The sequence below is a fragment of the Sorex araneus genome, chromosome 3 (assembly GCF_027595985.1).
Source record: "Sorex araneus isolate mSorAra2 chromosome 3, mSorAra2.pri, whole genome shotgun sequence".
Taxonomy (NCBI): Eukaryota; Metazoa; Chordata; class Mammalia; order Eulipotyphla; family Soricidae; genus Sorex; species Sorex araneus.
The window spans coordinates 98,783,385-98,811,088 of record NC_073304.1 but is presented as its reverse complement, the minus strand read 5'-3'; the positions used below and the strand labels follow the sequence as shown (position 1 = coordinate 98,811,088).

At 50.9% G+C, this 27,704-nt stretch overlaps 2 protein-coding genes and 1 non-coding gene across 4 annotated transcripts; all 3 read right to left on the bottom strand.

Annotated features, from left to right (window-relative positions):
• Positions 1 to 860: 860 nt before the first annotated feature.
• FAM219B (family with sequence similarity 219 member B) lies at positions 861 to 6,234 on the bottom strand. Of its 2 annotated transcripts, none has more exons than XM_055131050.1 (5): positions 6,084 to 6,234; positions 5,915 to 6,002; positions 5,195 to 5,272; positions 4,705 to 4,753; positions 861 to 3,601 (listed from the first exon to the last, which is right to left on the bottom strand). In XM_055131050.1, the coding sequence occupies exons 1-5, from the start codon at positions 6,205 to 6,207 to the stop codon at positions 3,434 to 3,436; spliced, it is 507 nt and encodes a 168-aa protein (XP_054987025.1). In that variant the 5' UTR covers positions 6,208 to 6,234; the 3' UTR covers positions 861 to 3,433. The 2 variants fall into 2 exon arrangements, with proteins under 2 accessions (XP_054987025.1, XP_054987026.1); XM_055131051.1 differs by having other exon boundaries at positions 861 to 3,598.
• Positions 6,235 to 7,795: 1,561 nt separating this feature from the next.
• LOC101551395 (cytochrome c oxidase subunit 5A, mitochondrial) lies at positions 7,796 to 22,662 on the bottom strand. The gene is made up of 5 exons (XM_055133634.1): positions 22,454 to 22,662; positions 14,297 to 14,413; positions 11,982 to 12,103; positions 10,178 to 10,299; positions 7,796 to 7,963 (listed from the first exon to the last, which is right to left on the bottom strand). Exons 1-4 carry the CDS (start codon positions 22,560 to 22,562, stop codon positions 10,186 to 10,188), a joined length of 462 nt encoding a protein of 153 aa, XP_054989609.1. The 5' UTR covers positions 22,563 to 22,662; the 3' UTR covers positions 7,796 to 7,963; positions 10,178 to 10,185.
• On the bottom strand, positions 21,352 to 21,485 carry LOC129403974 (small nucleolar RNA SNORA68). The gene has a single exon (XR_008629593.1). It is a non-coding gene; the product is annotated as a small nucleolar RNA SNORA68 (small nucleolar RNA).
• Positions 22,663 to 27,704: the final 5,042 nt, after the last annotated feature.

Here is a 27,704-nt window from a genome sequence, read left to right as displayed (position 1 = left end):
CTGCACAACAGAATTCCAGGGAACTGCCTCCAAAAACGCTCTGGCCAGTCCTGCTATTTTTTTTTTTTTTGCTTTTTTGGGTCACACCTGGCGATGCACAGGGGTTACTCCTGGCTCTGCACTCAGGAATCACCCCCGGCGGTGCTCAGGGGACCACATGGGATGCTGGGATTCGAACTCGGGTCCACCGCGTGCAAGGCAAACGCCCTACCCGCTGTGCTATCGCTCCAGCCCCAGTCCTGCTATTTTTTAACAGCCTCCAAATTTTCTTCAAAATAAAGATAACATGCTAACAGGGCCCCCTCCTAAAGATGAGTGATGTGGGGCGGGGGAGATAGTACAGCGGACAGGATAGTTTACCTTGCACAACACCAACTTGGGTTCAATCTCTGCATCCCCTGTGGTCCCTCAGGCACAGCCAGGAGTGACCCCCAAGCGCAGAGCAAGGTGTGGACCCCAAACAAAGCTGAGTGACAAGCCAAGGCCTGTTCTACCCCTGGTGTCCAGTGGGCCTGAAAAGGGCTGCCAGCCTGGCTTACTGGGTTATTTCTTCAGGCTCGAGTTCTGGAGGGGAGTGACCACTGCCAGCCTATTTGCAGGGTTGGGAAAGAGTACAGGGGTTAGGGCATCTGCTGTGCATCCTGCCCACCCCACTTCAAATCCCCTGTACCTCAAATGCTCCCCGGAGCACTACCAGGAGTGATTTCCTGAGCACCTCCAAGTATGACCCACAGGCCAGCCCTTCTGCAGGGCGAGAGAACTCTGGGCTGCAGTCCCACAGGGCATATGCCCGAGGACCTCCAGGAGGACCCCATAGCATCACCGTGCAGCCCCAAACAAGTCCTACTGAGACAGACACATCCACTTGCATGATCGTATTTATTCTCAAACATACAGAGCTGGAGAAACTGAGGCGTGTCCTGCAGTCCTCACACCACCAGTGCCCCCTCCGTACAGGGAACCCACGGCCGCCCTCCCTGCACGATGCCCAGCACTCTGGCTATGGCAGTGGGCACCTTGGTGCCCTGATCGCTGGGGCCCAGCCCTGCCACATTGCATGGTCCCCTGCACAGGGTCCACCAGCACTGGTGTCCAGCAGTGGCTTCCCCGAGCGCTCTGCTCTTGGGTTCACCCCAGTAGCTGCCAAAGGCTCAGGTGACACAACCCATGTCTGAAATCTAGCCCTGCCTTCTGCGCCCCCTCCCCAACACCCCGGGTCTGTGGCCGTGCTGCCCCCGACAGGAGCCATTTACATGGCGTGTTTACCACCCCGTGTCAGGGGGCAGAGGGGCTCCTCACGGACCTGCTGGTCCCCAGGGCACCTGTGCGGTCTCACTCTGGGCAAAGACATGGATCCCCTCTGCGCCCTGCTCCATCTCCCCCGGGCCCTCGAGACTGCTCTACCCCGCAGGAAAAGCACGGGTCGGAGACAGGCGAGCCGCTGCTGACGGGATTCTGCCCTCTGAGGGTTAGCAAGGTGGCTCTGCACCCGGCAAGACTACCGGCCCATCACCTTGGGGTGACGAGCAGCTCCCAGCACCTGCTCCTCCTCTGCCACTAGCAGTCAGGAGAGAAATGAGGCCGAAGACGGGCACTTTCTCTGGAGGGGCCAGTACCTTGTGCTCACTGCCAAGTTCCTCGGCCAGGAGCCCCGCACGCTCAGCTAGCCCTCACCAGGCTGCCTTCTAGGTGACCCCCCTTCCCCCCAGAAGAGAACCATTGAAAATCTCAATTCTGAGGGGGCCAGAGAGACAGCAGTGTGGGTAGGGTTCTTGCCTTGCGTGCAGCCAACCTGGGGTCGATCCCCGACACCCCATATGGCCTCCCGAATACCGGCAGGAGTGATCCCCGAGCACTACTGGGTGTGGCCCCAAACCAAACAAAACAAGAAAAATCCGTTCCAGAGAGGCCTGGCAGACAACGACAACAGGAGGCTCTCTGGGGGGGCGGGGGGGGGGGCTGTGGGAATGTGGGAAGGGTCATCTTCTCTGCCGTGTTCCGGCAGTGCCGGGGGAGGAGGTATAGCCCCCCTCTCTGTCCTGGTGCGCCTCTCACCCAATTATTTACCAACAGCTGAAATAGAGGAACAAGGGGCTGGAGAGAGCCCAAAGTGCTGAGCGTGTGCTGTGCCTGGAGAGGCCCTCCAAGAGAGGCAGGAGTAACCCTCAAGAGCAGACAGGTGTGGCCCAAAAATAAAAACAAGGCTGGAGACAGCTCTCCAGTGCTCCCCCTGCTGGTCGTCACGAAAACCGCAGGCCTCGACCAGTCCCTTCACCCACATCTTTTAAAAAGCTCCAAGATTGCCTGTGAGTCTTTGGTTTGATCTCTGGCCCCACCATGATCCCCTGAGCACTGCTAAGAGTGACAAGCAGCAGCAGGGTGGCCCAACACATGGCCCCCACCTCTCCACTGGAGGAAAAAAATTTAAAAAAGGAAAAGACTCGGTGGAAAAAGTAGCTAAGACCAAGGCAGAGAATGGTGTCAGGGAAAGGAAACCCGCAGTGTGTTTGTAATGCAGCAGTTTCTCTCCAGCCTGACCTGTGTCCCAGGTGGTCACACGGTGGGAAGATATCAGCTCCAGGGATTCTGGGAGGCTGGGCCTGTAGACCCTGGGCACAGGCGGGCACCTCCAGAAAAGGTCAGAAGCGACTGTGTGTGGCTCCCCATCCTTTTCCTTCTTGTATCGTGAGTGGCCAGGGGACAAACTCAGTGTCTGCGACATGCAAAGCCAGCACTACCCCTGGGCCACCTTCCCCTGGTGCTGAGTTCACGCTGACACGGAGATCAAGTAGAGACCCCACGTTGGGGCAAAGCAGAGGAGGAGCATGGGGATGCCAGCACAGCCTCAGGTCAACTCTTTGACAAAGATCCCAGCCACGAGTCCCGAACAGCTACTCTCTGCACCCATACACCAGCAGCCAGACCAGCCTGGGCACAAAAGCTCTTGTTCCCTCCCTGCCAGAGGGGGAGCACCCGCCAGGAGGCCTGGGAGGGTTCTCCTAGCCAACTCCTCAAGAAGCCCCAGGGTTCAGGGCTGGAGCAGAAGTGCAGAGGGTAGCGTGTTCACCTCACTGACCTGGGTTGATCTCCGGCACCTCATATAGTCCCCCGAGCGTCCGCGGGGTTAATTCCTGAGTGCAGAGCCAGGTTACTAAGCCCTGAGCATTGCCAGATGTGACCCAAAATCAAAAAGAAAAATAGAAGACCCAGGGTCCGTCTGTACCTCCCCTCAGATTTCCCCCGCAGCGGAGGAAACGGCAGCCTGCTGTCCCCCTGGGGTGATGGAAGCCCCCCGGTCTGAGAAGCCCCAGGTGAGGCGTGTCTGAGGTCACCGACCTTCCCAGAGGGACAGCAGTGAGCGGCCTGGGGCTACAGCGGTGCTCAGGGAACTCCCCGGCCTATGACGGCCAACAGGACCTGGCTCGGGTTGTGTCTACTGGAGGGTACAGGACGGCGAGTCCCCAGGGCAGCACCAGCAGCAGGAGCACATGGACGAGGCCATAGGCTTGGGGGGGATGAGGTCCAAGTCCTCGTCATCCGGCATCTCGTCCAGGTGGTACCCGTCCTGGAGCAGCTGTCGGCTCACGTCCTGGTTCACCTGCTAAAAGGAGGAGGGGGGGATGAGCCACCTTGCAGAGCTTGGACCCACTTTCCCTCCCAGAGCTTCCTGGTCACAGCCCTGTGCCCAGGCCCACCCACTCGGACCTCCTTTCCTGGGGGCCCTCGGCCAGCTGGGGACCCTGAGTGCCCGAGTACTGTCCCGACAGGCTGCTGTCACTGGCCCAGGGAGAGGCTTCCCAAGGGTTCCTTGCAGGGATATATGAGATTCCAGCTTGTGTCTGAAAATCAATCCGCTGACCCTCCCGCTTCGGAAAATGAGAGGAGCACACGGATGGGAGGGGAGCGGAACTGAGTCTCGGGGGACAGGGTGAGTGGGGAGCAGCCCAGCGGCTGGTCAGACTAGTCAGCCTTCCAATAGCCCAGCAGAGCTCGCTCCCTGCGAGGGGGAATGTCCACCTGGCTTCACCACTTGTGCTGGGAAGAACAATGAGAGGAAACAGTGGCAGACTTTATCTGGATCTTGGCTAAGGGGGTGCATAACTGTGTATGTGTATATACACCTTTTCTGGGTCCCCGCTAATGGTGTGTGTGTGTGTGTGTGTGTGTACTTTCTCTAGATCTCGGCTAATGGTGTGTCTGTGTACACCTTTTCTGGGTCCCAGCTAATGATGTGTGTGTGTGTGTGTGTGTGTATACGTACTTTCTCTGGATCTTGGTGAATGGGGTGTGTAAGAGTGTGTGAGTGTGTGTGTGTACACTTCTTCTGGATCCCAGGTAATGAGATATGTGTGTACCTCCTCTGGATCTTGGCAGATGGCATGTATGCTGGGGACTGGGCACCGAGGGAGGTGCCTATAATTGGGTACTCAGGTGAGTTCCCCTTACAAGCAGCGTTCAAGCAAGCAGAGGCAGGTAAACACTTAGCTAGGATTTATCGGAAGAAATCCTTTCTAAGTGGCAGGCAGGACCAGAAACCTTGGCAAGTTCTTTCTAGCCCTCAGGGTCTGTGATCTGGGTTCCCAGCAGCCCCCACAGACACAGACACCTCTCTCTCTCTCTGCTGGGGGAGGCACTGAGGGTGGACAGGAGTCTCGGCGCGAGCACTGGGCAGGGCGGCCCGAGCAGAGAGGCGCTGTGACTTGCCTCTGCAGAGGAATACCCGGAGGAGTATCTGGATTCCAGCTCCCCATCACTAGGAGAAGAGGGAGACAGTCAGTTCAGAGGCGGCCTCCCGGCGGTTGCTATGGGGGTGGCGCGGTGCACGATGGGAGGCTGGGGTCTCATGATGCAGAGACCACACAGCTCAAGCCAGATGAGCCCGAGCACCAGAGGCTCCTTCTCTTGTGTCCAGCAGCAACAGGGTCACTGTTGCGATCCGGCGGGGTAGGAGCCTGATTCCTCCAGGGCCCAGAGCTCCAGGGCCCCAAGCATCCCTTGCCGAAGGGAGCACCCGTGAGTGTGGTTCCCGAGCAAAGTAGTTCTCCCAATGGCTGAGAGCAGCCCGGCAGCCTCAAACTGAGCCATCCCACACCCCGGCGCTCCGGAGCAGCCTTGGGACACACAGCAAAGGCTCCCAGCCACCTGCAGGTTTACCCGTCACTCCCCAAGGGCTCTTTACAAGGGGGGCACTCACCTGTCAGAATCGAGGGACACCAGGTTTTCATCTGGACTCTGGCTGAGAGCGGTGTAGCCCTTGTTAAACTTCACTGACCTGGGAGGAAGTGGGAGACCACACTGGGACGAGGCACCAGCCTCCTGCCTTGACAAGGGGTGCCTGAGCAACGACAGTGCCAGAAGCCTCCTCCCCTCACCCTCCGACACGTCTCATTTCCTCCTTTGGGGCTCCAGAACCGCCCTCCACCCCCACCCACAAACTTCTTCAAATCAGCAAACAGAAAACCTGCAAGTCTTGGGGCAAACTCCTTGGAGTTCCCGCTGTCATCTGTCAAAGGCCCTCGACCGAGTGTCCCTCCCTACCCCCCCAAACTCCCAGGCTCCTCCCCCAAGCTCAGGCCCATGCGGGCGGGGGTGAGGGGGAGCGCGTCGGCGGGGGAGCGCACGGGTTCACCCCCGCCCAGCACGGAGCTGGGTGCACCGGGAGCACCGCGGGGTGGGGCCCGAGAGAGCACGGCGGGGGGCGGGACTCGCCTCACGCGCAGCCAACCCGGGTCCGACCGCAGAAACCCGCGGACGGCGAGGCCTGAGCAGCGCTGGTGACCCAGGAGCTGCCTGACAGACACCTGCGGGTCTCCCCCGTGCCCACCGTGACCGTAAAGGGGCAGTGGGCCGGGAGGCGCCCGGGCCCCGCCTGGCGCGCGCGAGCCCGGGCCGGCGGAGGGGCGCGTGCGGAGACCTTGTCCCTGGCGAGTCGGGGCGCTTCGGGGGGACCCCCAGCATGCCTTTCCTGCGCAGCGCGGCCTTGGCCAGGTCCCGGTGCTTCTCTGGAAGTCAAAGGGCGGGGTGAGCGCGGCGGGCCCGGCGCCGGCGCCGCCCCCGCGACCCCCGCGGCGCGCCGCACTCACGCAGCTTGGCTTGGATGGAGGGCGCGCGCGTCACCATGTAGGGCCCCCGCTTCTCCACGGCCGCCCCCGCCGCGGGCCCTGCGCGCCCCGGGCCCGCGTGCGCGCCGCGCTCGGCCGTCGCCATGGCCTGGCCGCGCCCCCGCCGGGCAGAGGGCGGTGCGCAGGCGCAGTGCGCCCTTCCGGAGCCCGCCGCCTCCCGCCCGCCCCTCCGCGGCGGGGGTCGGGAGGCCGCGCCGCGCACGCGCACTGCGCCCGCCGCGCTGGTCGCGGGCCACATCGACCGATCCCCAAGGACGCAGGAGGCGCAGAAGGCGGGAGGGAGGTGGTTTTGACGCGCTCCCCTTGGAGTTTCAGGGACCTGGGGGCAGGGGGCACACAAGGCAGCGCCTACGGATGCCCTAACGCCCATGCGCACGTTTATTTCCATCACTGCGGCGCGTGTGACCTTGGACGAGGTCTGCCCTGCTTCGACCCTTATTTTTCTGTGTGTTTGTTTTTTTGGCCACACCCGTTGGTGCTCAGGCCATTCTCCTGACTCTGCACTCAGAGATCACTCCTGGTGGTGCCAGGGGACCAGATGGTGTGCTGAGGATCAAACCCCAGTGGACCGCGTGCCAGCCAAGCACCCTACCCTCCGTACTACGGTTTGGGGCCTGCCTCCACGTTTTAAATTGGAACTAATTTCACTCCCATTAGACAGCAACAAACGAACAAAATAGGCCTTTCAAAGAAGGGTGGGAGTACGCCTGGCCCTTGTCTGTGTTGGAGGGCTCAGCTGTCATGGCTCTTGACTTGTCTGGTCCCCAAGGGATGTCCCTGTGGCCCTGGAAAGCAGCTCCAGACCCTTGTAGAACTGCCAAATAGCATGCAGCAGCCCCAAGGCTAATTTCCTGACCTCCCGCTGGGTGGGTCAACAATGTGTAACTTCTGGGCCACCCAAATAGTTGTCTATGCTTTAAGGCCAGGGTTGGAGAAGAGAATTTAGGCTGGAGATTGAGGGAAATCAAAAGCACAAAGGAATGGTCACTACTAGAGTAGTTTCCACTTTGTTTTTGACCACCAGAACAGCAGTTTTTTTTTTTTTCTGGAGGAGAGAAGTGAACCCCCACCCTGTGGTACTCATGAATCACTCCTGGTGGCGCTCGGGACCCATGGGGTGCCAGGCCCTGAAGGAGTGGGGGTGTGCATGCAAGGCAAACACTATCCCTCCAAGCCCCCAACCATACCCTTGATAAGAAGTGGCACAAACCTGTGCTTTAATATCTCGAGTGATGGGCAATACCACCAAATGAGGGAGGGCAAGATCTCAAACCTAAGAAAAGAATCCAGTCTCCCCGCTACACACTCAATATGCTTCTGTAGCTGCTTTACTTCACATTTCTACCTTCTTTTTTAAGGGGGGCCTGGGGTATGGATGGGTGTCAGGGATCACCCTCATGTCATGTGCGTTTACAAAGAACTCCAGCCCAGGCCTCCATGCTTTGACTTTTGTTTTTCATATGGCCCACACCTGCCAGAGCTGGGGACGAGGAGTAGGGCTAGGCGTGCTTCGCTATCTGAGTCACCTCCCCTGCACCAGAGAAGGGCATGTGGTGTCTGGGGAATCCAAGCAGTTCTCTCAGATGGCAACAGAACCATGAACCAATGGTCATGCACTAGTTCATTTTCTCCTTTGCAGAGCAAATACAACAGGAACAAGGACCAAGACCTGATTTCAGTTCAGACTTGTTTCCCTTTTATTAAAGTCCAAGGAACCATGACATGGATTGGAACTCAATAAAGGAAAACTTGTTCAAAGAAGGTAATATGTTTTCTTCACGTTTCCAGGTGACTCTTTACAATCAAGTAGTAGTAGTATCAGAAATTCTCGAGAAGCCCATCTGTAAGAGAAAACAAATTAGCCAGGAAAGAAGAAAAGGTAGAAATCATCTTTAAAAAAGAAAAAGCTGCTTTCAGACCCGGGAGCACGGGGTGTTAAGGCGCTTGCCCTGCATGCAGTCAACTTGGTTCATCTCCAGCACCGCCAGGGGTCAGTCCTGAGCAGAGCCTGAGCAGTCCTTGAACCCCAACCGCATGTGCCTTCCACATCCCTGAATTGCTACTTCAGAGCTACAGCCCAAGGCACTGCCACAGCAGAGCCTTTTCTGCTTTTACTGGGTCCTGAATTTATATAGACTCCAGATTTATCATTATCATTTTTCATTATTTGTACCCTTGGTACTTCCTGCAGTTGTCTTTTCCAAACACAAAAGTGGCCTTTAAAAGACGTTTTGTTGTCATTTGTTTTAGGGTCACACCTGGCAATGCTCAGTGGTTACTCCTGTCTCTGCACTCAGGAATCACTCCTGGAGGGCTTGGGGGACCATGGGATTCCAGGGATTGAACCTGGGTTGGCCTCATGCAAGGCAAGCGCGTTCCCTGCTGTCTTATTGCTATGGCCTCAACTATAGCTTATTCTTGCCACTCTTTTTAAATAAAGTATAATCTTCAGTAACACAGTAAAATGAGAATCATAACTGTAGGTATTACTTACAAGGATGAAATGACTTCATATTTACAGAGCAGATAAAACCATGCCTAACACAGTTATCCCTTCAACATAGTTATCCCTTCACCATACAGTTAAAATAAAAATAAGTCATTACTCATATATTGTTTTACAAAGGACTTTTTGTAGCCTGCACATATCTAGGTACTTTTGTGACTGATTTTATTATCCAGTTTGTCTATCCACAGAGAATAAGGTATTGTTTGTATTTCTGATGAATAAAATCTTGTAGTGAAATAACGAACAGACATCTGAAAGCACTAATGGTAAATACTTGGTTGATCCAGTGACTCACTTTCAATATGGGTATAATTACATTTATGTTCTATGGTATTAATGCTTAAATGCCTAAACTATGGTATTTAAATTTTTAATTAAGGAGGCTTTGAATAGTTTTCCGTTTGTTCTGGGGTGACACCCTGTAATGCTCAGCGGTTACTCCTGGCTCTGCATTCAGCAACTACTCCAGGCAGTGCCTGGGGGACACAGGGGATGCTGGGGGTCAAACTCAGGCCGGTTACATGTAAAACAAGCACCTTACTTGCTATTTCCCTGAATAGTTTTGATTTTTGTTCACTGTTTTTTAGTCTTGGAGACATATTCAGCTGAGCTCAGGGGTTACTACTGGCTCTGCACTCAGGGGTCATTCCTGGAGGGCTTGGGTACCATACTTAGTGGTGGGGATTGAACCTGGGCCAACTGCTTGCAAGGCAAGAGCCCTACCCACTGTAGTTATCACCTGGGCCCTGAAAATTATTTTTTAAAAAAACCAAAACACCTTTTTTGTTTTTGTTTTTGGGCTACATTGCACAGGGACCACTGGTTGTGAAACCCAGGGCTCCTACCTGGAAGCTTGCATTCTAGCCCTCTGAGTCATTTCCCTAGCCCCATGTCCATTCATTTAGGAATTCATGAACATCCCATACCTTGCCGTCCCTGGATGGCCAGATTCCATGCTCTTGTGTGTGTGTGCTGGGGAGTGGGGGAGGAAGGTGTGCCACATCTGGTGGCTCCCAGTCATTTGCTCCCAGTGACCACAAAGACCACAGGGTGGCAAGAATCTAACCAGGATGTATCGCCCGGCGATGTACAGGGGTCACTCCTGGCTCTGCACTCAGGAATTAACCCCAGCGGTGCTCAGGGGACCATAAGGGATGCTGGGAATCGAACCTGGGTTGGCTGCGTGCAAGGTAAACGCCTTACCCGCTGTGCTATCACTCCAGCCCCGAGATAGTACACTGTTAAGGCGCTTGCCTTACATGTGTCAAATGCAAGGTTCAATCCCCAGCACCACATGTTTCCCTGAGCCACGGGGAGTGATCGGGGAGCCATCCCTGACCACAGAGCCAGGAGTTAGCCCTGAGCATGGCTGTGGCCCCCACAAACAAATAAATAAAAACAAAAATCAAGGGGTCAGGAGATGAATTTGAACTGGCACCCACAAGCATCACATCCCCCACAAAAAGATCTTACTTCATTTAAAAACCGAAGTGGCTCTCCCCCTACCTCCTGAATTTCTTGCCCTCTTTTGTGGCATATTGCTTACCATAGGCTTTATACTTTGTCAAGGCCCAGTTCCTCTGGAGTGGAGATTCCCAGTTCATTTAAAGTTGGTCTAAGTTCCTGGATGACATAGGGGTAGATTTCCTTGTGAGGTCCTGCTTTGTCCTGATGGCAAAGAACATATTCACATTTAACTCTTTGTGAAGATGTCTATACTAACAAAACAAGCGTGAAAATTCTTTTACTCACACATGCAGGGTGGGCTAATAGTACAGAATACAAATCACTAACTTACAAGTTAACTTAACTGTCCAATAAAGAACTACCTGCCTATTCAAAATACCCGGAGGGTCAGAGAGAGAGCATAGGGGCTAAGGTGCTTGCCTTGCCATGCATTCAATCCTGGGTACTGCCAGGAGTGACCACCGAGCACAGATCAGATACAGCCCCAGAACATCACTGGCTGTGGCCCCAGACTAACTCCTCCCAAAATATAAATAAAAATACCCGAGACCATGTAAGTGGGACTAAACTGAGGGGGGGAAAAAACAGCCTTGAGTTACTGGGAAAGATGGTAATGACAGAATTTTGTGAAGATAATTAAACATGCCCAGAAGGCAACAGGAATAATTAAGTTAACACAGAAAAAGTTTTTAATTTGCCTCCAATTTGAGACCCTAAGTGAATTAACTGCTGGTGCTGAATGGATTGATAGCCTACAGAACCCTTAATTATATTACTTGTATTAGATAAGCAATGTCACACTTTCCCCTCACAGACATTGAATTTCTTCCTTTACAGGCCATAAAGACACCACAGAATTTAGCAACACAGAATTTTCTAACACAAAGATAAATTGCAGTTCAACCTTTCTATATAAGCCTTTTCTTTTCCTTTCAAACCTGGGTTGACAGTGAGGACCTTTCCAGAGCCAGGGCACGGCTGTATAATGGAGCCCAGGGCCTTGCTAGTACATCCCTGGCCTGGACATACTTCATTTATTTTCTTCAGATAAATTCTCAATAGAACTTAACAAACAATATCAAATGCCTTTTTTTTTTTTTGGTAGCACCAGACACTGAATTTAGGCCTTCACACATGTAAGGAAACCACTTCACTGCTGAACTATTTCCCCAGCCTCAAACACTTTAGTTTTGGGGCCACTCTCGGCTTAGTGCCTCAGCCAGTGCTTTGGGGACCGACTGGTACTGGGGACTGAACCCTGGGATCCTGAATGGAAGGTGTGTGCTCCAGCCTAGTGAGTTATTTCCCTTCCCTCAACATTCAAGGCCTTGGATAAGTGCAGGCAAACTGCTCTGTAAGACTAACTGCAGGGGCCAGAGAAATAGTGGGTTAAGGTGCTTGCCTAGCACTGGGTGGATCCTGGTTCAAATGCTCGGCACCAAACATGGTCCTGAGCACTGCCAGAAGTGATCCTTGAGCAGAGCCAGGAATGATTCCTGAATATTGCCAAGTGTAGCCGAAATTAAAGAGAGGAAAAAGATAGGGAGTGGGAGCTGGAGTGATAACACAGTGGGTTGGGCGTTTGCCTAACCAGGTCAACCCAGGTTCGATTCCCAGTATCCCATATACTTCCCTGAGTACCACAGGGGGTAATTTCTGAGTGCAGAGCCAGGAGTAACCCCTGAGCATCACTGGTGTGACGCAAAAAGAAAAGAAAAAAGATAGGGAGTGGAATGGAAAGGAAACCTAATGGCAATGTGCATTACCTTTAACCACAGAAAGTATGCTCTCAGATTATTAACCTGAAAACCACAGAATATGCTAATACATAACCCACAGCTGATTGACTTCCAGGACAACTTTAGCAATGTCATTTTACTGACCTTAACAACCTCTAGGATGCGAACTGCACTAGCAAAGTCATTTAACCGTCTGCATGCCCGCAGAGCCGCATCAATGATTTTGGGTTCTGGAACCAGATCATACCCAACAAGTGTGTTCATTCCTGCCAAATTGAAAAGAGAGACCACATAAATATCCTTAGATTCTAGTTATTTACATTTCTGTTGAACCATACATGTGATCTCACCTGCTTAGGCCTCTATGTTCTTATTTATTAGAGATTCTACCATTAACATGTTCTGGAGGGTAAGATCACGGTGAATCTTCCATAATGAATTGGTAGAAAAGAAAAAACTGTGCAATAGCATGCAGATTGATGGGAATTAAAGAGCTTTCTTATATGAAAATACCATTTTCCTAATGGTTAACTGGCCTCTTTTCCATAAGGGGGTCTTCAACTTAACATCTTTTAACTCTTATGATAACCCATATATTTTAGCTATTTTAAATAGTTTTGATTGGACAATAATCTAAAACAGAGAAATGCTTAAGGAGAGAGTCAATGAGGCCCAAGTGAGGCCATTTAGTAGTTATTACAGAAAAACATTAGCGCACAGACTCATTAACATTCAACCAGAAAATGATTAGGTATGATTACTTTTCATTCTGTACAAAATGATGCACCATAAAATTTACGATGCCCTCAAAAAAAAAAAAAAAAAGCCACGCAAAATTTCCGTTCTTTTCATTACCTCTATTTAAGACTATTCAGTAAGAGTTTCCCTGATTGCAGTAAAGTGTATTCATTTTATTCACGCAAAGAAATTTGAAGTACTTAATGCTGCTTGCTTTCATTTAAAATATTTAAACAGGGGGGCTGGAGTGATAGCACAGTGGGTAGGGCGTTTGCCTTGCACTCGACCGACCCGGGTTCGATTCTCAGCATCCCATATGGTCCCCTGAGCACCGCCAGGGATAATTCCTGAGTGCAGAGCCAGGAGTGACCCCTGTGCATCGCCGGGTGTGACCCAAAAAGCAAAAATAAATAAATAAAATAAAATAAAATATTTAAGCAGGGCTGGAGTGATAGCACAGCGGGTAGGGTATTTTGCCTTGCATGTGGCCAACCCAGATTTGATTCCCAGCATCCCATATGATCCCCTGAGCACTGCCAGGAGTAATTTCTGAGTGCAGAGCCAGGAGTAACCCCAGTGCATTGTCGGGTGTGACCCAAAAAGGAAAAAAAAAACAAACTTCATCTACTGTATTACTGTCATCCCATTGTTCATCAATTTACTCAAGCGGGCGCCATTAACGTCTCCATGCGTCCCAGCCCAGAGATTTTATCAGCCTCTCCTTAGTCGTCTTTCCCAACGATTGGAGGCTCTTTTCAGGGTAGGGAATGAGACTGTTATTGTTACTGTATTTGGCGTATCGAATATGCCATGGGGAGCTTGCCTGGCTCTTCCGTGTGGGCAGGTTATTCTCGGTAGCTTGCTGGGCTCTCCAAGAGGCATATACATATATATTTCCCTTTATGATGATGTATCGTGGCCACGCGGTCCAGGAATATGTTCACTCATGCTCACTCTTTATCTAAAATAGTACCAAACTAGCTGTCATGAATGTATGGACTGCGATTTAATGGTTCTATGCAAATTAGGAATAAACAAGTTCTATTTTACTGATAGTTGATACTTAATGAGGGCAAGATAAATCATAATAATAAAGATAATAAAAAACTCCAACTATAACCAAGAGGGTTGGAGAACCAAGAACTATCTGCCATTGCTTATCTGTCTGTATTTTTTTTTTTTTTGCTTTTTGGGTTACACCCAGCGATGCACAGGGGTTACTCCTGGCTCTGCATGCAGGAATCACCCCTGGCGGTACTCAGAGGACCCTACGGGATAATGGGAATCGAACCCACGTGCAAGGCAAACGCCCTACCCGCTGTACTATTGCTCCAGCCCCATGCATTACTTATCTGAAGGAAGGTACAAACCCATCAACCATCCCGTACCCTGACAATTTAGCAGTGGTTCTAAGTCAGGAGCAATCCTGTCTCCTCAAGAAATATGTGTGACTGTGAGAAATGGAGAAGGGGGCGTGCAGAATTTTAGCACCTGGCAGGCAGAGGTTATGGATACCTATACATCGTACCAGAACAGCCCTGGCCACCAAGTATTATCTTGCCCACACCCGGACTGTACTCACTGCCAAACCCTGCCTACCACAGAGGAGACACTATGGAGTTGACCGACGTCCCTAACTGAAAGTTGCTGCACAGTCCTCAGCTTACATAATGCAGGTCTACAGAACAGTTCCTATTTCTGTGTCAAAATATGACAGTTACCTTTGCGCAGTTCCCAGGCATCAATATCAGGCTTATTAAAATACGTCACCCAGCGTGCATCAAACTCCTCATCCGTCTCATGTGACCCATGGGAGTAGCAGCGAGCTGACTGGGTAGCTGCAATGGAGAAAGAGCAATAACCTCATTTACTGAAAAGTACAGCAAGGTTTGTTTGGCTTTCTTTTTCTGTGCAGAAATACATACACATTAAATGCAAATGCACACAAATACATAAACATTAAGTTTGAAATCAACAATGTATATCACAGTAGGGAAATTCTTCAGCAAACGAAACAAATCTTATGTACTGAGAAATAAAATGAACTTAAAAATAAAGCAAAGGACTGGGGTCGGAGTGATGAAACAGCAGGTAGCATGTTTGCCTTGCTTGAGCCAGACCTGGGTTTGATCCTCGGCATTCCATATGGTCCCCTGAACACCACCAGGAGTAATTCCTGAGTGGAAAGCCAGGAGTAACCTCTGAGCATCACCAGGTGTCATGCCCCCCACCCTCCCCCAAAAAAAAGTCAAGCAAAGGGGACCATAGTGCAAAGAAACAGAACATATGCTTTGCATGTGAGAATCCAGCACCAAATTGGAGTAGTCCCTAAGCACTACTGAGTGTGGCGCAAAGATCAAGAACAGAAACAAAAACAAAAATCAAGCAAGGAAAGGCCAGGGAAAGAGGAGTGTACACCTTAATGGGAGAGCACTACCCTTGCATGTGCAAGGGCCTGGGTTTGACCCCCGAAAAACTACCCCCACATACATACACAGTTACAGATAAATAGCTTAATGGTCTGGAAAAAATACTGTGCATACAGCCCCCAGCACTGCACAGTCCCGACACTGAGCTGAGAGTAGCCCCTGAGAACAACCACAATAAAAGAATCAGTAGATGGGGCTGGAGCAATAGCACAGCGGGTAGGGTGTTTGCCTTGCACGCAGCCAACCCGGGTTCGATTCCCAGCATCCTATATGGTCCCCTGAGCACCGCCAGGAGTAATCCCTGAGTGCAGAGCCAGGACTAACCCCTGTGCATTGCTGGGTGTGATCCAAAAAGAAAAAAAAAAAAAAACCAACAAAAAACAACCAACACAGAATCAGAAGAGGAACTTAGGGCCAGCTCAGGACAAAGCAAAGGTCTTGTGTGTGTGAGGCCTTCACGGATGCCTAGAACAACCACAAAGAAAACAGGGGAGATAGCTCAATAAGCTAGAGTGAGTGTAAGACCCAGACTTAATCCCTGGCAATACAAGGTCCACAGAGCACCAAGATGTATGACCTTCAAACAAAATACCAAAACAGAGGAGCCCAGAGAGAGAGCTCGCTGTGCAAAGCACATGCTGAGCATACAGAGTTTAAGCCTGGGTGCCCCATGTACAAGCTACAGGGTCCAAGCACTGAATCTTCACCTTCAGGCTCACAAATGGGCAATGCATCCCCAATAGTGGCCTGAGCTCAGGGGAAACAAAAAAAAACAAACCTAAAGAACTCCAGTATCTGAGAGACGGCCCAAAAGGCTGAATGAAGTGTAGCTTATTGGCAAGAGCTCTGGGTTCAATCCCCACATTTCCTGGCGCCCTGAAAACTGCCAGGAATGGCCCTCCCCACTCCCAAATAAAATAAAGCCCAACAAGGGCCAGAGTGATAATACAGTAGGTAGGGCATTTGCCTTGCATGCACCTGACCCGGGTTCAAACTGATTCCACTCAGGAGTAATCCCTTTAGTATCACTGAGTGTGCCCCCTACCCCACCAAAGAACAAAAACAACTGGGTATGTGCGTGTGTGTATGTGTGTGTGTGTGGGGGGGGGGGGCGCAATGGAGAATTGCTGGAGAAACTGCAAGTAAGGCACTTGACTTGAACTCAGTTGAACCTAATTCAATTCCCAAAACCACATAGGCTCCCCAAGCCTCACCAGGAGTAATCCCCGAAAGCAGATACAGGAATAAGCCCTGAGCAGTCAGAGGTGCTCCGTCACCAAAACAATACAAAACGAAACACAAGAATGGGGGTTAGAGAAAGCTCAACAGAACAAGTGCTTGCTTTGCACGCAAGAGGCCAGGGTTTGATCCCTGTGCTGTATGTAGTTCCCTGAGGAATCCCAGAAGCAACAGCCAAGCTGGGAGTAGCCTCAGAGCATCATTGTACGTGTGTAAGGGGTGGGGTGGGTGGGTGCACACCTAATGGTACTCAGCACTTACTCTGGTTCTATGCTCAGGGTCAGTTCTAGTGAGATTTTTGGGGGGTTATATTGGATCCTGGGGATAGAATCCAAGTCTGCCGCATGCAAGAGATCCACTCTTCCCACTGTACTATGGCTCTGGCCTCAGCACACATTTCCTTGATGATAATTTCCTAAAACTTGTGCCTAGATTATATCCCAAACTAAATTACACATCCTGGTAAGTCTTACCAAAGTAGAGCTGGAAATATGTGGTTCCAAGTGGCTTATAAAGAGCTGGAGCGATAGCACAGCGGGTAGGGCGTTTGCCTTGCACGCGGCCGACCTGGGTTCGAATCCCAGCATCCCATATGGTCCCCTGAGCACTGCCAGGGGTAATTCCTGAGTGTAGAACCAGGAGTAACCCCTGTGCATCGCCGGGTGTGACCCAAAAAGTAAAAAAAAAAAAACCAAACCAAAAAAAAAAAAAAAAACCAAGTGGCTTATAAAAGTTCCGGTTTCCATCCTCAGAACCATATCCCACGAACACCACTGTATTTCCTGCTTAATATAGCTTAATTTACTATAATCAGACAAGCTTAATATAGTTTCCATTTTGTTTGTTTCAGGATCACACCTGGCAGAGTTCAGGGATCATTGCTGGCACTAATCGAGGGACCATATGCAGTGCCAAGGTTTGAACTGGGGTAAGTGCAAGTGAAGTGCCTCAATTCCTGTCCTATCTCTCCAGCCACAATTTCCGTTTATTATTAACAAATCATATTAAAAAGATCTAGGGGCTGGAGCAATAGTACAGCAGATAGAGCGTTTGCTTTGCACACAGCAGAACCGGGTTTGATTCCTGGGATCCCTGAGTACCACCGGGAGCAATTCCTGAGCTCACAGCCTCTACCTAGAGAAGGCCCTATTCTCTCCTGAACGTGTCTTTCATCTTTCTGTCTCTCCCCTCTCACATCTCTCTAAATGTCTTTTAATAAAATACTATTTTGTGGGGCCAAACTGATAGAACGTGGAGAGCACTTGCCTTTGCAATCAGCTGAACTGAGTTCAACCCCGGTACCCCATATAGTCCCCCAGCCCCTGAGTGCAAAGCAAGGAGTAAGCCCTGACCATCCAAAACAAAACAAAACAACAAAAAAAAAAGAGGGGGAGAGACCTACCTAGTATCATTGGCAGCTATTTTTAAAATATTCTAAAATTCAAAATATTAGAAATACATATTCTTAAAGCCATTTCTGAGAGGAAAATGTTTTAAAAAATTAAAAACAAAAAGATTAAAGCTAGGCAGTTCTAGAGGGAATGAACAGTTTTATCAGGAAAAAAAGACTCTCACCCAGAAATGTAGAGAAAGTATATGTTTAAATGAGCATAGAAATTTCCATGACAAGAAGCAGAATAATCTCTAGACCTGAATGTATTTGTTTGTTTGGGGTCACATGCAGCGATGCTCTGGGGTTACTCCTGGCTCTGAACTCAGGAATTCCTCCTGCTGGCTGTGCTCAGGGGGACCATATGGGATGCCGGAGATTGAACCCAAGTTGGCTGTACTGTCACTCCAGCCTCTGACCTGAATCTATCTAGTAAGTGTAAATATTTAATCCAAACTGTAAATCTTGCAGGACTAACATTCACAGTAAATATATCAGAAAACATGATCTATCGTGTTTTCTTCTGCCGTGCTTGGGGAGCCATGAGGTGCTGGGACTTACCAGGAAGTTCCCCTGTGTAAATATGTGCTCCACCCACTAGGCCATCTTCCCAGCCCTGTAACATACATTTTTTTCTCAAAATCTTAAATTATTTTTATTTGGATACTTACAATGCAGCCATCAAATGATACAATCACTTTGGAAAACTGTCTGCAGTTTATTAATTTTAAAATATCTGCAATATTATTCAGTAATTTTACTAAGTATTGACCCACGAAAAATGTAGTTTGAATTTCTCCCCAGAGGTATCTACTAAGTTGACCTTGCCTACAACCAGAAAAGGCTGGTTCCTTGATAACCATTAGCTCAATGCTGGATCTGCCTACGTAACTGGTATTCTGTCCTATTTTCTAATTGTGAAGATGTTGTGCAACAGCAAGTTCAAATCAAGGAGATCAACAAATCTGTCAACTTCCTTCTGGGAGTCTCCATTACAAACTGGTTGTCTCCCAGAAAATCTTTTCTGGAATAAATATTTAGAATAGTAAGGCCAGAGCGATAGTACGGCAGTAGGGCGCTTGCCTTACACGAGGCCAGGAGATATCCCCAGGCACAGAATCAGGTGTTAAGCCCAGATGCCTGTCACCCAAAACAACAAAAAGAAAAGAAAAATCAGAGTTTTTTCTAGAGACTCAATTAAAAAAGCTACTTCTAATGTTGCTTTCTGGCATTTAGTTAAGTATGATGCTAAGATCAAAAGTTAATATATTTTTTTCTAAATATATTTTCTATTTCAAGGGTTCATTAATTCTGTTTTTTTGTTTTTTTGTTTTTTTTTGCTTTTTGAGTCACACTCGGCGATGCACAAGGGTTACTCCTGGCTTTGCACTCAGGAATTACTCCTGGCGGTGCTCAGGGGACCATATAGGATGCTGGGAATCGAGCCTGGGTCGGCCGAGTACAAGGCAAACGCCCTACCCACTGTGCTATTGCTCCAGCCCCTAATTCTCTGGTTTAAATTTGGTTAAACCAGAAAGCTTTCCATTTATCAACTTTTCAGCTTGGAATTAACTAGCTCTAAGAATGAGCATTTTGATGGTAGTAATTCTAAGAGCAAGGGAGAATGAGTAATAGTGGGCACAAGAAAAGACAGAGGCAGAGTTAGCAAGGTTCAACGCTTAAAAGCAGCTGTAAACCCTGTAATCCAAAGGCTGGAAACCTAGAAATTCGGGAGGAGTAGGAAAGAAAGTGGGAAAGTGATTTGAAAATGCAGGGCTGGGAGCAACAGGACGGGTACCTGGCACGTGGCCCCCTGGGTTTGATCCCTAGCATCCCAGATAGTGGCCTGAGCACCACCACGAGTGATTCCTGAGTCAGATCCAGGAGTAAGTCCTGAGCATAGCTGGTATGCCAAATCAAAACTAAAATAAAGCAAAAGCTAAATTCAATGTGGGACCAAGAAAGAGGAAGAGGAAACACCTCTTCCTCTTCGGATAAGGAGGTATGAGTCAGAACTCTGTAGGTTGCCTAGAGAATTTAACTACTATTTAAAATGACTCGATTACCTAATTCAACAGTTGCTGGAAAACTGTTTTGAGTTTGAGGCTTTTTCATGGACAAAATACAGAATTTGGGTTGCTAGTTAACTAGATCAAATTTATTGAATTTGAAGTCTTCTAGATTAACCCCCAGGAACTCCTTCAAGCATTGGCTGACTCATTTGACCCTGGATAACTCCACCTACAAACTTTAATCCTTCAGATAAAACCTGTTGGCTCTCAGTGGGCTGGTGAGGGGCTTGCCCCAATCCAGGTTTGTTTGATCCCTGACACCATATATGTGCCTCACCAGAAGTGAACCCTGCGCATAGGGCCAGGGGTAAACCCTGAGTACCATAAGCTCTGCTGGATACGGTCTCCCACCCCCCTAAAAAAGGTAACAAATCCCACACTAGAATATGCAAAAACTAAATGGGGCAACAGTGTATGAAACACTTAGACAGGCAAAATGCTAAAGGTTATAACAACCCATTCAAACCTCACAATTACCTGATCTCTGAGTAGGCAACTGTTTAAAGGTTAAATAGCATGTCCAAGGTCAGACAGAAAGTAGCTGACCCAGCGGGAAGGCTGCCTCCTTGTGGCAATTCTTCAGGACTAAGACCTCAATGGAAGATTTTGGGTTATAAATTATACCTTAGAAATAGACATTGGTATGCCACTCTGTGCAAACTAACCAAGAGCTCCCTTCATTTACTGATTGACAAAAACTTCCCAAAGTGTTTACCCAATGCATCAATACTTTTATTTTTTATTTTTATTTTTTTTTGCTTTTTGGGTCACACCTGGCGATGCACAGGGGTTACTCCTGGCTCTACACTCAGGAATCACCCCTGGTGGTGCTCAGGGGACCATATGGGATGCTGGGAATCGAACTCGGGTCGGCCGCGTGCAAGGCAAACGCCCTACCCGCCGTGCTATCGCTCCAGCCCCCTATGCATCAATACTTTTAAAGAGGTTCTAAGAAACTTCCCAAAATATGTATGAAAAAATTAAAATAACTATTTGTTTTTTTTAAGAATTGAAAATAGCATAAAATCTGCCAAACATCAGAACACAGACCAAAAATAAGAACCTATGCCAAGAAATGGAAAAAGGTTCCACCACCAAAAAACGCACCGGTTTTCCTCTTCGATCCAATAAGATGGCCATCCTGGGCAGTGTTGTGTATGCCAACCCTAAGGGTCTATGGTAGATTATAGAAGGTACCACCTCAATTGAACATTCCTTAGGTGGAGTCTAAGTGAAACCAACCCCAAAGTAATCTAAAACACCACGGAACAGTAGAGTTGCTAGGCTGTGTTTAAAGAAGCACGCTCAGGGCCGAGAGAGTGCAGCAGGTGAGCAGTGCCCAGCACGGAGCAGAATCGAGGCACATGGTCTTCTCCAGCCCCACCAGGAGGGATCCTGAGCAACACTGGGTGCAGCTCTAAAGCCAAAGGGCACACGTTTAGGGGCTTCATTAGGGGCTGCGTCTAGGACTGAGGAGCAGGATCAAGCTGCAACCACACAGGACTGAACAGCACAGCAATGAACAGTCTCCCGGAATACACAAAAGGGCAAGGTAAAATAAGGCAGGAATAAAATTAGCAACACCCCCCAGCCCCCACTCCCGCGCAGCCCAGAAAGGGGGTGAGGAGTGCTCCCCCACCAAGGAAGGGTGTGGAACCTCTAAACTCACTGAGGGGCACTGCCCAGCCCTCCCAAGGCCACGAGATCCACCTGCGGTCAGCACCTCCGTTTAGGCCGCTGCTGTGACAAGGGACCCGCGGCTCTAGGGTCGAGGCGCTCTCAGGAACACCCCTAGACTAGCAATCAGGCTCCTTTCCCGCCAGGGCCACCGAGCGAAGCGGGGACCAAACCTGCGGCCTGTTGCACGCAAAGACCCGGCCAGCTGTCACCCCTACCGCTCACCTCTCACCTCGCCAGCGAGGTTTCCAACCCGAGGCAATTCCCCTCATTCCTGACCCCGCGCTATCTGGGTGCGGGCTCGCCCACTCTGCCACCCTTGCCCTCGTTCCAGACCCCGTCCCTATCTAGGTGCGAGCTCGCTCACTCTGCCACCCTGCCCCTCATTCCAGACCCCGCGCTATCTGGGTGCGGGCTCGCCCACTCTGCCACTCTGCCCCTCATTCCTGAACCTGCGCTATGGGGGTACGGGATCGCCCACCTCTGACACCCTTGCCCTCATTCCAGACCCCGCACTATCCGGGTGCGGGCTCGCCCACTCTGCCACCCCTGCCCCCGTCCCAGCAGTCCTGCTCCTAGCCTCGCGCCCCGCAACGATCAGCTGAACGCCCGGGGGTCGGAGGACGGAGCCAGAACGACAGCGCGCCGGGGCAGGCGACACGAGACACGCCCGGCCGGGCGCCAGGGTCCCTGTCCCGGGCGCCGGGTGCGACCCAAACGGCCGGTGCCCGCGCGCGCGGCTCAATGTCACCTTCGCCGGCGCGCCGCAGGCCGGGGACGGCCACTCCCTGTCAGGTGGCCCCGGGGGTGGGCGCCGGGGCCCGCGGGGTCCGGCGGGGCGGCGCGGCGTCCCCTGCCCGCGGGGCCCAGCAGCGGTGCCGCCCCGGGAAGCGGCGCGGCGGAAGGCCCGGGGGCCGGGGCGTGGGCGGCCCGCGGCGGGCGCGGCCGGAGGTCGCCGGCCTGCGGGGCAGGGTCTAGGCCGCGGGGGCAGCCCGCCCTCGAGTGGCGCCGGGGGCCCAGGTCACCGCAAGGACACGCGGGCGCGGGCGCGGGCGCGCGCCAGGGACTCACCGGCGGCGGCGCCGGGGACCGGGGCGGGGTGCAGCAGGCCGCGGGGGCCCGCCCGGGCGGCGGCGGCGGCGGCGGCGACCGCGCAGCGGCGGAGAGAGGCGCCCAGCATGACGGCGATGGCGGCGCGCAGGCCACAGGCTGAGGAGAAGCCGGCGGGGAACTCGCGGGCCGCAGCGGAGCGCGCGCGGGGGCCGGACTCACGCACTGACGCACGGAGGGCGGGGGGCGAGGACACGCCCACTGCGGCGCGCGCCTCCGGGGGGAGGGGCGGGTACGGCGGCGCGCTGGGGACACGCCGCGTCGCCGCCGCGCTCCGCGCACCCTCCCGGCCCTTCCCCGGCGGCGGCCATCATGGGAGAAGCGGGGAGGGCGAAGGTGAACCGTGCACTGGGCGTGGCTCGGGAGCAAACGCACCTCAAAATGGAAACGATAAGGTCAAAATGTCACCTTCACCTCACTCGACCCAAATTGAACAGTGAGCCGGGGAGAAGGGCCGGATACCTTTCGTGTTTGCTCTGCAAGCAGCTGACCCAGTTGGGTGCATGGTGTGACATGGTCCCCAAGGCACGGCAGCGGTGACAGCCGAGCACAGAGCCAGTCAGGAGCAGGCCCCCCAACACCCCCTAGGAAAGGGGCTGGGGTTGAAGCAGGCTTTCCGGAGCATGCCGTACTCTTCCTTGCAGAGCGTATGCTTTTCTGGGCGGTGGGTGCGGATGGGCGGTTTGGAGCCCTATCTGGTGGTACTGGGCACTTTCCCAGCTGTGTCCCGGGTTGTTCCCAGCGCTACTCAGGAGGCTATTCAGTGCCAGGGATGGAATCCAGACCTCCAGCAAAGTATGTGCTTAGATCACCTTTGTGACCGTACACGCTGAGTTAACTGTTTCTTTAGAAACAGGGCTCTCTGGGTTATGCCTGCACTCTGATCCTCAACCGCATACTTTGATCTTGCTTTAATAATCAACTTCCTCTATTTCTCCTACTTGCTCTTTTTTTTTTTTTTTTTGCATTTTGGGTCACACCCAGTGATGCTCAGGGGTTACTCCTGGCTTTGCACTCAGGAATTGCTCCTCGCGGTGCTTGGGGGAACATAGGGGATGCCCGGGATCAAACCTGGATTGGCCGCATGCAAGGCAAACGCCTTACCTGCTACTATACTATCGCTCCGGCCCTCCTACTTGCTCTTGAATCCTTTCCTGTGAGGAAGTCAAAAGACAAGCGCCCCCCACGCACCCCCCATTAACCTGGCCAGGAGAAAGGATAAAAATGCTTTTCTTTTGAGAGCACCTGCTTCATCTCCACCAATTGCACTGAAGGACATCTAAGAAGACTTTTTTTTTCTTTTTTGGGTCACACCCTGTGAGGCTCAGAGGGCCTCCTAAGTCTGCACTCCGGACTTACTCCTGGCGGTGCTCAGGGAACCATATGGGATCCCAGGGATTGAACCCTGGTTGGCCAGGTGCTGCCTGGTATACTATTGCTATACTATTACCTGCTATACTATTGCTCCGGCCCCGAAATCTGAGAAAACGTTGACCTCCTTGAATACAATTAATATTCATCAAAGCAGAACTCCAAACTTGGTGTAACTGATTCTTTCCTCTGAGCCTTAATAAGACTGAAAGCAGGATGGCAGTCAGTGGCGTGGATGTTTTTCAGGCGAGAGCCATGGCTTTGATCCCTGGAACCACAGCATTCCCTGAGCCCCAGAAGTGGTCCTGAGCCCTAGCACTGCTGGGTATATTAAAATGAATAATAAGAAAAAGATGTCAGCTGGGGTTTGGTCTCGGTCTCATTCGAAGCTCAGATTTCCTTCTAAGTTTGTTCTGCTTGTTGGCTGAATCCAGCTCCCTGTAGTTGCAGGACTAAGTCCCCTTCTTTTCTTGTGTGCAGTTAGGGACCACTCTCAGATCCTAAAAACTATCGCCAGGGTCTTGCTACATGAGCCCCACTAAAGGCCCTTTCACAATAACCATAACTTTTTTTGGGGGGAGGCATTCTACCTGATGGTGCTCAGGGCTTATTTCTGACCACTCAAGTGCTCAGGGCCTACCCTTGCTCTGTGCTTGGGATCACTCCGGGGAATTTACTGAACCAGGTCAGCTACATGCAAAGCAGGTGTCTTAATCCTTATACCATCTCTTAGGTCTTTATATTTTTTTCTTGTGGAGGTGGAGGGCATGGGGGAGCCACACCTGGTAGTGCTCAGGGCTTACTCCTAGCTCTGCAATCAGGGATCACTCCTGGTGGGGTATGGGGGGAACCTTGTGGAGTGCTGGGAATTGACCCTGGTTCATCTGCATGCAAGGCAAGCACCCTACCTTCTGTACTATCTTTCCAGATCCCATCATCCTCTTTTAAAGACCAATCTAATTAAAGTCAGGCACATCCAGAGTAATCTTTTGATTAATTAAAAGTAAATGGTGGGGCTGGAGCGTTAGCATAGCAGGTAGGGCATTTGCCTTGCACGTGGCCAACCCGGGTCGGGTTTGATTGCCAGCATCCCATATGGTCTCCTGAGCACTGCCAGGGGTAATTCCTGAGTGTAGAGCCAGGAGTGACCCCTGTGCATACCTGGGTGTGACCCAAAAAGCAAAAAAAAAAAAAAAGTAAATGGAGGGCTGGAGCAATAGTGTAGCAAGAAGGGCATTTGGCTTGCATGTGGTCAGCCTAGGTTTGACCCCCAGCAACCATACAGTCCTGGAGCACCACCAGGAGTAATGGAGAGCCTGGAGTAAGCCCTAAGCACCTCCAGGTATAGTCTAAAAACAAATAAAAAGTAAATGGATTATTAGACTAATTTTGGGATTGATATCTAGTCAAAACAGTGATTATACACGGCATGTTCACCGGGAGCACTGATCTTGGGGGACACTCTGTGACTTCACCTGTTACATGACTTAGGTGTGTGTCAGGGCCTACGTGGTCCCAACATTGCATCAAGTTGTGTCCCCAATCACTAGTCTTTTCTATTGCTCCTGGGAGTTTTGTCAAATAGAGTCAGACCAGTTCTCCAGACTCTTGCCTAAGGCCGTTAGACCTGGCGTCTGTGATCGGCACTGAAACCCTTTCCTGTTTTCAGGAGAAGTAGCTCCAGATTTTTGACGCCTTAGGGATGTCTTCATTGATTGTCATTCAGCCTATCAGCTTCCTGTAGAGCCCCACTACCACCACACCCAGAGAGGTGACAAGATGTTCCCTGAGGAGTACTAAGGGGAAAGGGTTGTGCTATGGAAGAGTTTGAGGACAAAGATACTCCAGCTTGTGCATTTCAGAGAAGGGAAGTTCAGGGCCAGGGAGATAGTACAGTGGATAGGGAACTAGCCTTGCAGGTGGCCAACTCTGTTAGTCCACCTTCCATAGGATCCTTCAAGCCTGAGCTTGTCAGAAGTAATCCCTGAGTGCAGAGCCAGGAGTAACTCCTGAGCACTGCCTGTATGACCCTAAAACCAAAACCAAAACAAAACAACAAAAAAAAGGAAGTTTACACTCAAATAGCTCCTACCTTTTCAAGTGGGAATTAAGTTTGGAAAAAGGTATTTTGCATGGACTGGAGCAATAGCACAGCGGGTAGGGCATTTGCCTTGCATGCAGCTGACCTGGGTTCGATTCCTCCGTCCCTCTTGGAGAGCCGGGCAAGCTACTGAGAGTATCTCGCCCTCATAGCAGTGTCTGGCAAGCTACCCGTGGTGTATTGATATGACAAAAACAGTAACAAGTCTTACAATGGAGATGTTACTGGTGCCCACTCAAGCAAATCGGTGAACAATAGGACGACAGTGCTATAGTACATGGCTGTCGAGGGGCTGAGCAGCCTGGCTTTGATCCCCAGTACTACATAATCCCCTGAACACTGCCTGGGAATGACCCCCCAGCTGAGAGTTACCCCTGGCACCCCCAGGACTGACTAAAAACTAAAAACACCTTGCCGTTTTAAGACTGACAGCATGGGGCTGGAGCGATAGCACAGCGGGTAGGGCATTTGTCTTGCACGTGGCCAACTCGGGTTCGATTCCCAGCATCCCATATGGTCCCCTGAGCACCTCCAGGAGTAATTTCTGAGTTCATGAGCCAGGAGTAACTTCTGTGCATCTCCAGGTGTGACCCAAAAACCAAAAAAAAAAAAGACTGACAGGAGTCCTTGGAATTTGTCCTGTATTGCTTTCATTTCCTCAGGTACGGCTTGAGTACCTCCAGTGATGAGGATTTCTTTACTAGACTGTTGAAAATAAAAATGATCCAGAAAAGGCCCCTGAGGTAATAATAAGACTCTATGGGATGCTGGAGATTGAACTCTGGTCAGCTGCGTGCTGTGTAAATGCCCTTTGTGCTGTACTATGCTCTAGCTACACACACATTTAATTGTTAGTCTTTTTTGTTTTGTTTCGTTTTGCTCTTGGGTCACGCCCAGCAGTGCCCAGGACTTACTTCTGGCTCAGGAATTGTCCTAGCAATGCCCAAGCAATGCCCATATTATGTGGTGACAGAAATCATACTAGGGTTGGCCTCATGCAAGGCAAGTGTTTTAATCCCTGTACTATCTCTCCAGCTCAAAATTTAACTTTTTTTGTTTGTTTTTGAGTCACATGTGACTGTATTCAGGGTTTACTTCTGGCTCTTTTTAGGGATTACTTGGGGGGGTGATATGAAATGTAGGGGATTGAACCTAGGTCAGCCTCATGCACGGCTAGTGCCTCCCTATTGTACTATCTCTTTGGAGCCCTAATCATATGTATTTTTTTTTTCAGGAAGTTATCCTGGCAATGCTCAGGGGTTAGTCCTGGCTCTGCACTCAGAAATCACTCCTGGTGGTGCTCAGGGACCATATGGGGTGCTGGAGATCGAACACAGGTGGGCCACGTGCAAGGCAAGCGCCCTACCTATTCTACTAACACTCCGATTCCCGCCCCCGAATCATACTTTAAAAGTACACAATTCAGAGACTGGAGTGATAGCACAGTGGGTAGGGCGTTTGCCTTGCACGCGGCCGACCCAGATTACACCGCCAGGAGTAATTCCTGAGTGCAAAGCCAGGAGTAACCCCTGTGCATCGCCAGGTGTGACCCAAAAAAGCAAAAAAAAAAAAAAAATAGTACACAATTCAGTGGTTTCTAGTATAGTTACTGTGCTGTAATTATTACCACTCATTCCAGAACAACTTCATTACTCCAAAAAGAATGATGCTTCATAATAATCACCCCTCATTCCCCATTCCCCAGGAATTACTCCTGGTAGTGCTCAGGGAACCATAAGG

Excerpts from the sequence above, each read along its gene's own strand:
- FAM219B (XM_055131050.1), bottom strand. The coding sequence starts at position 6,207 with ATGGCGACGGCCGAGCGCGGCGCGCACGCGGGCCCGGGGCGCGCAGGG. Across the intron at positions 4,754-5,194 it reads GTGTCCCTCGATTCTGACAG|TGATGGGGAGCTGGAATCCA; the intron begins GTGAGTGCCCCC and ends CTCTTCTCCTAG. Across the intron at positions 3,602-4,704 it reads CCGGGTATTCCTCTGCAGAG|CAGGTGAACCAGGACGTGAG; the intron begins GCAAGTCACAGC and ends TCCTCCTTTTAG.
- LOC101551395 (XM_055133634.1), bottom strand. The coding sequence starts at position 22,562 with ATGCTGGGCGCCTCTCTCCGCCGCTGCGCGGTCGCCGCCGCCGCCGCC. Across the intron at positions 14,414-22,453 it reads GGTCCCCGGCGCCGCCGCCG|CTACCCAGTCAGCTCGCTGC; the intron begins GTGAGTCCCTGG and ends TCTCCATTGCAG. Across the intron at positions 10,300-11,981 it reads GCATCCTAGAGGTTGTTAAG|GACAAAGCAGGACCTCACAA; the intron begins GTCAGTAAAATG and ends CTTTGCCATCAG.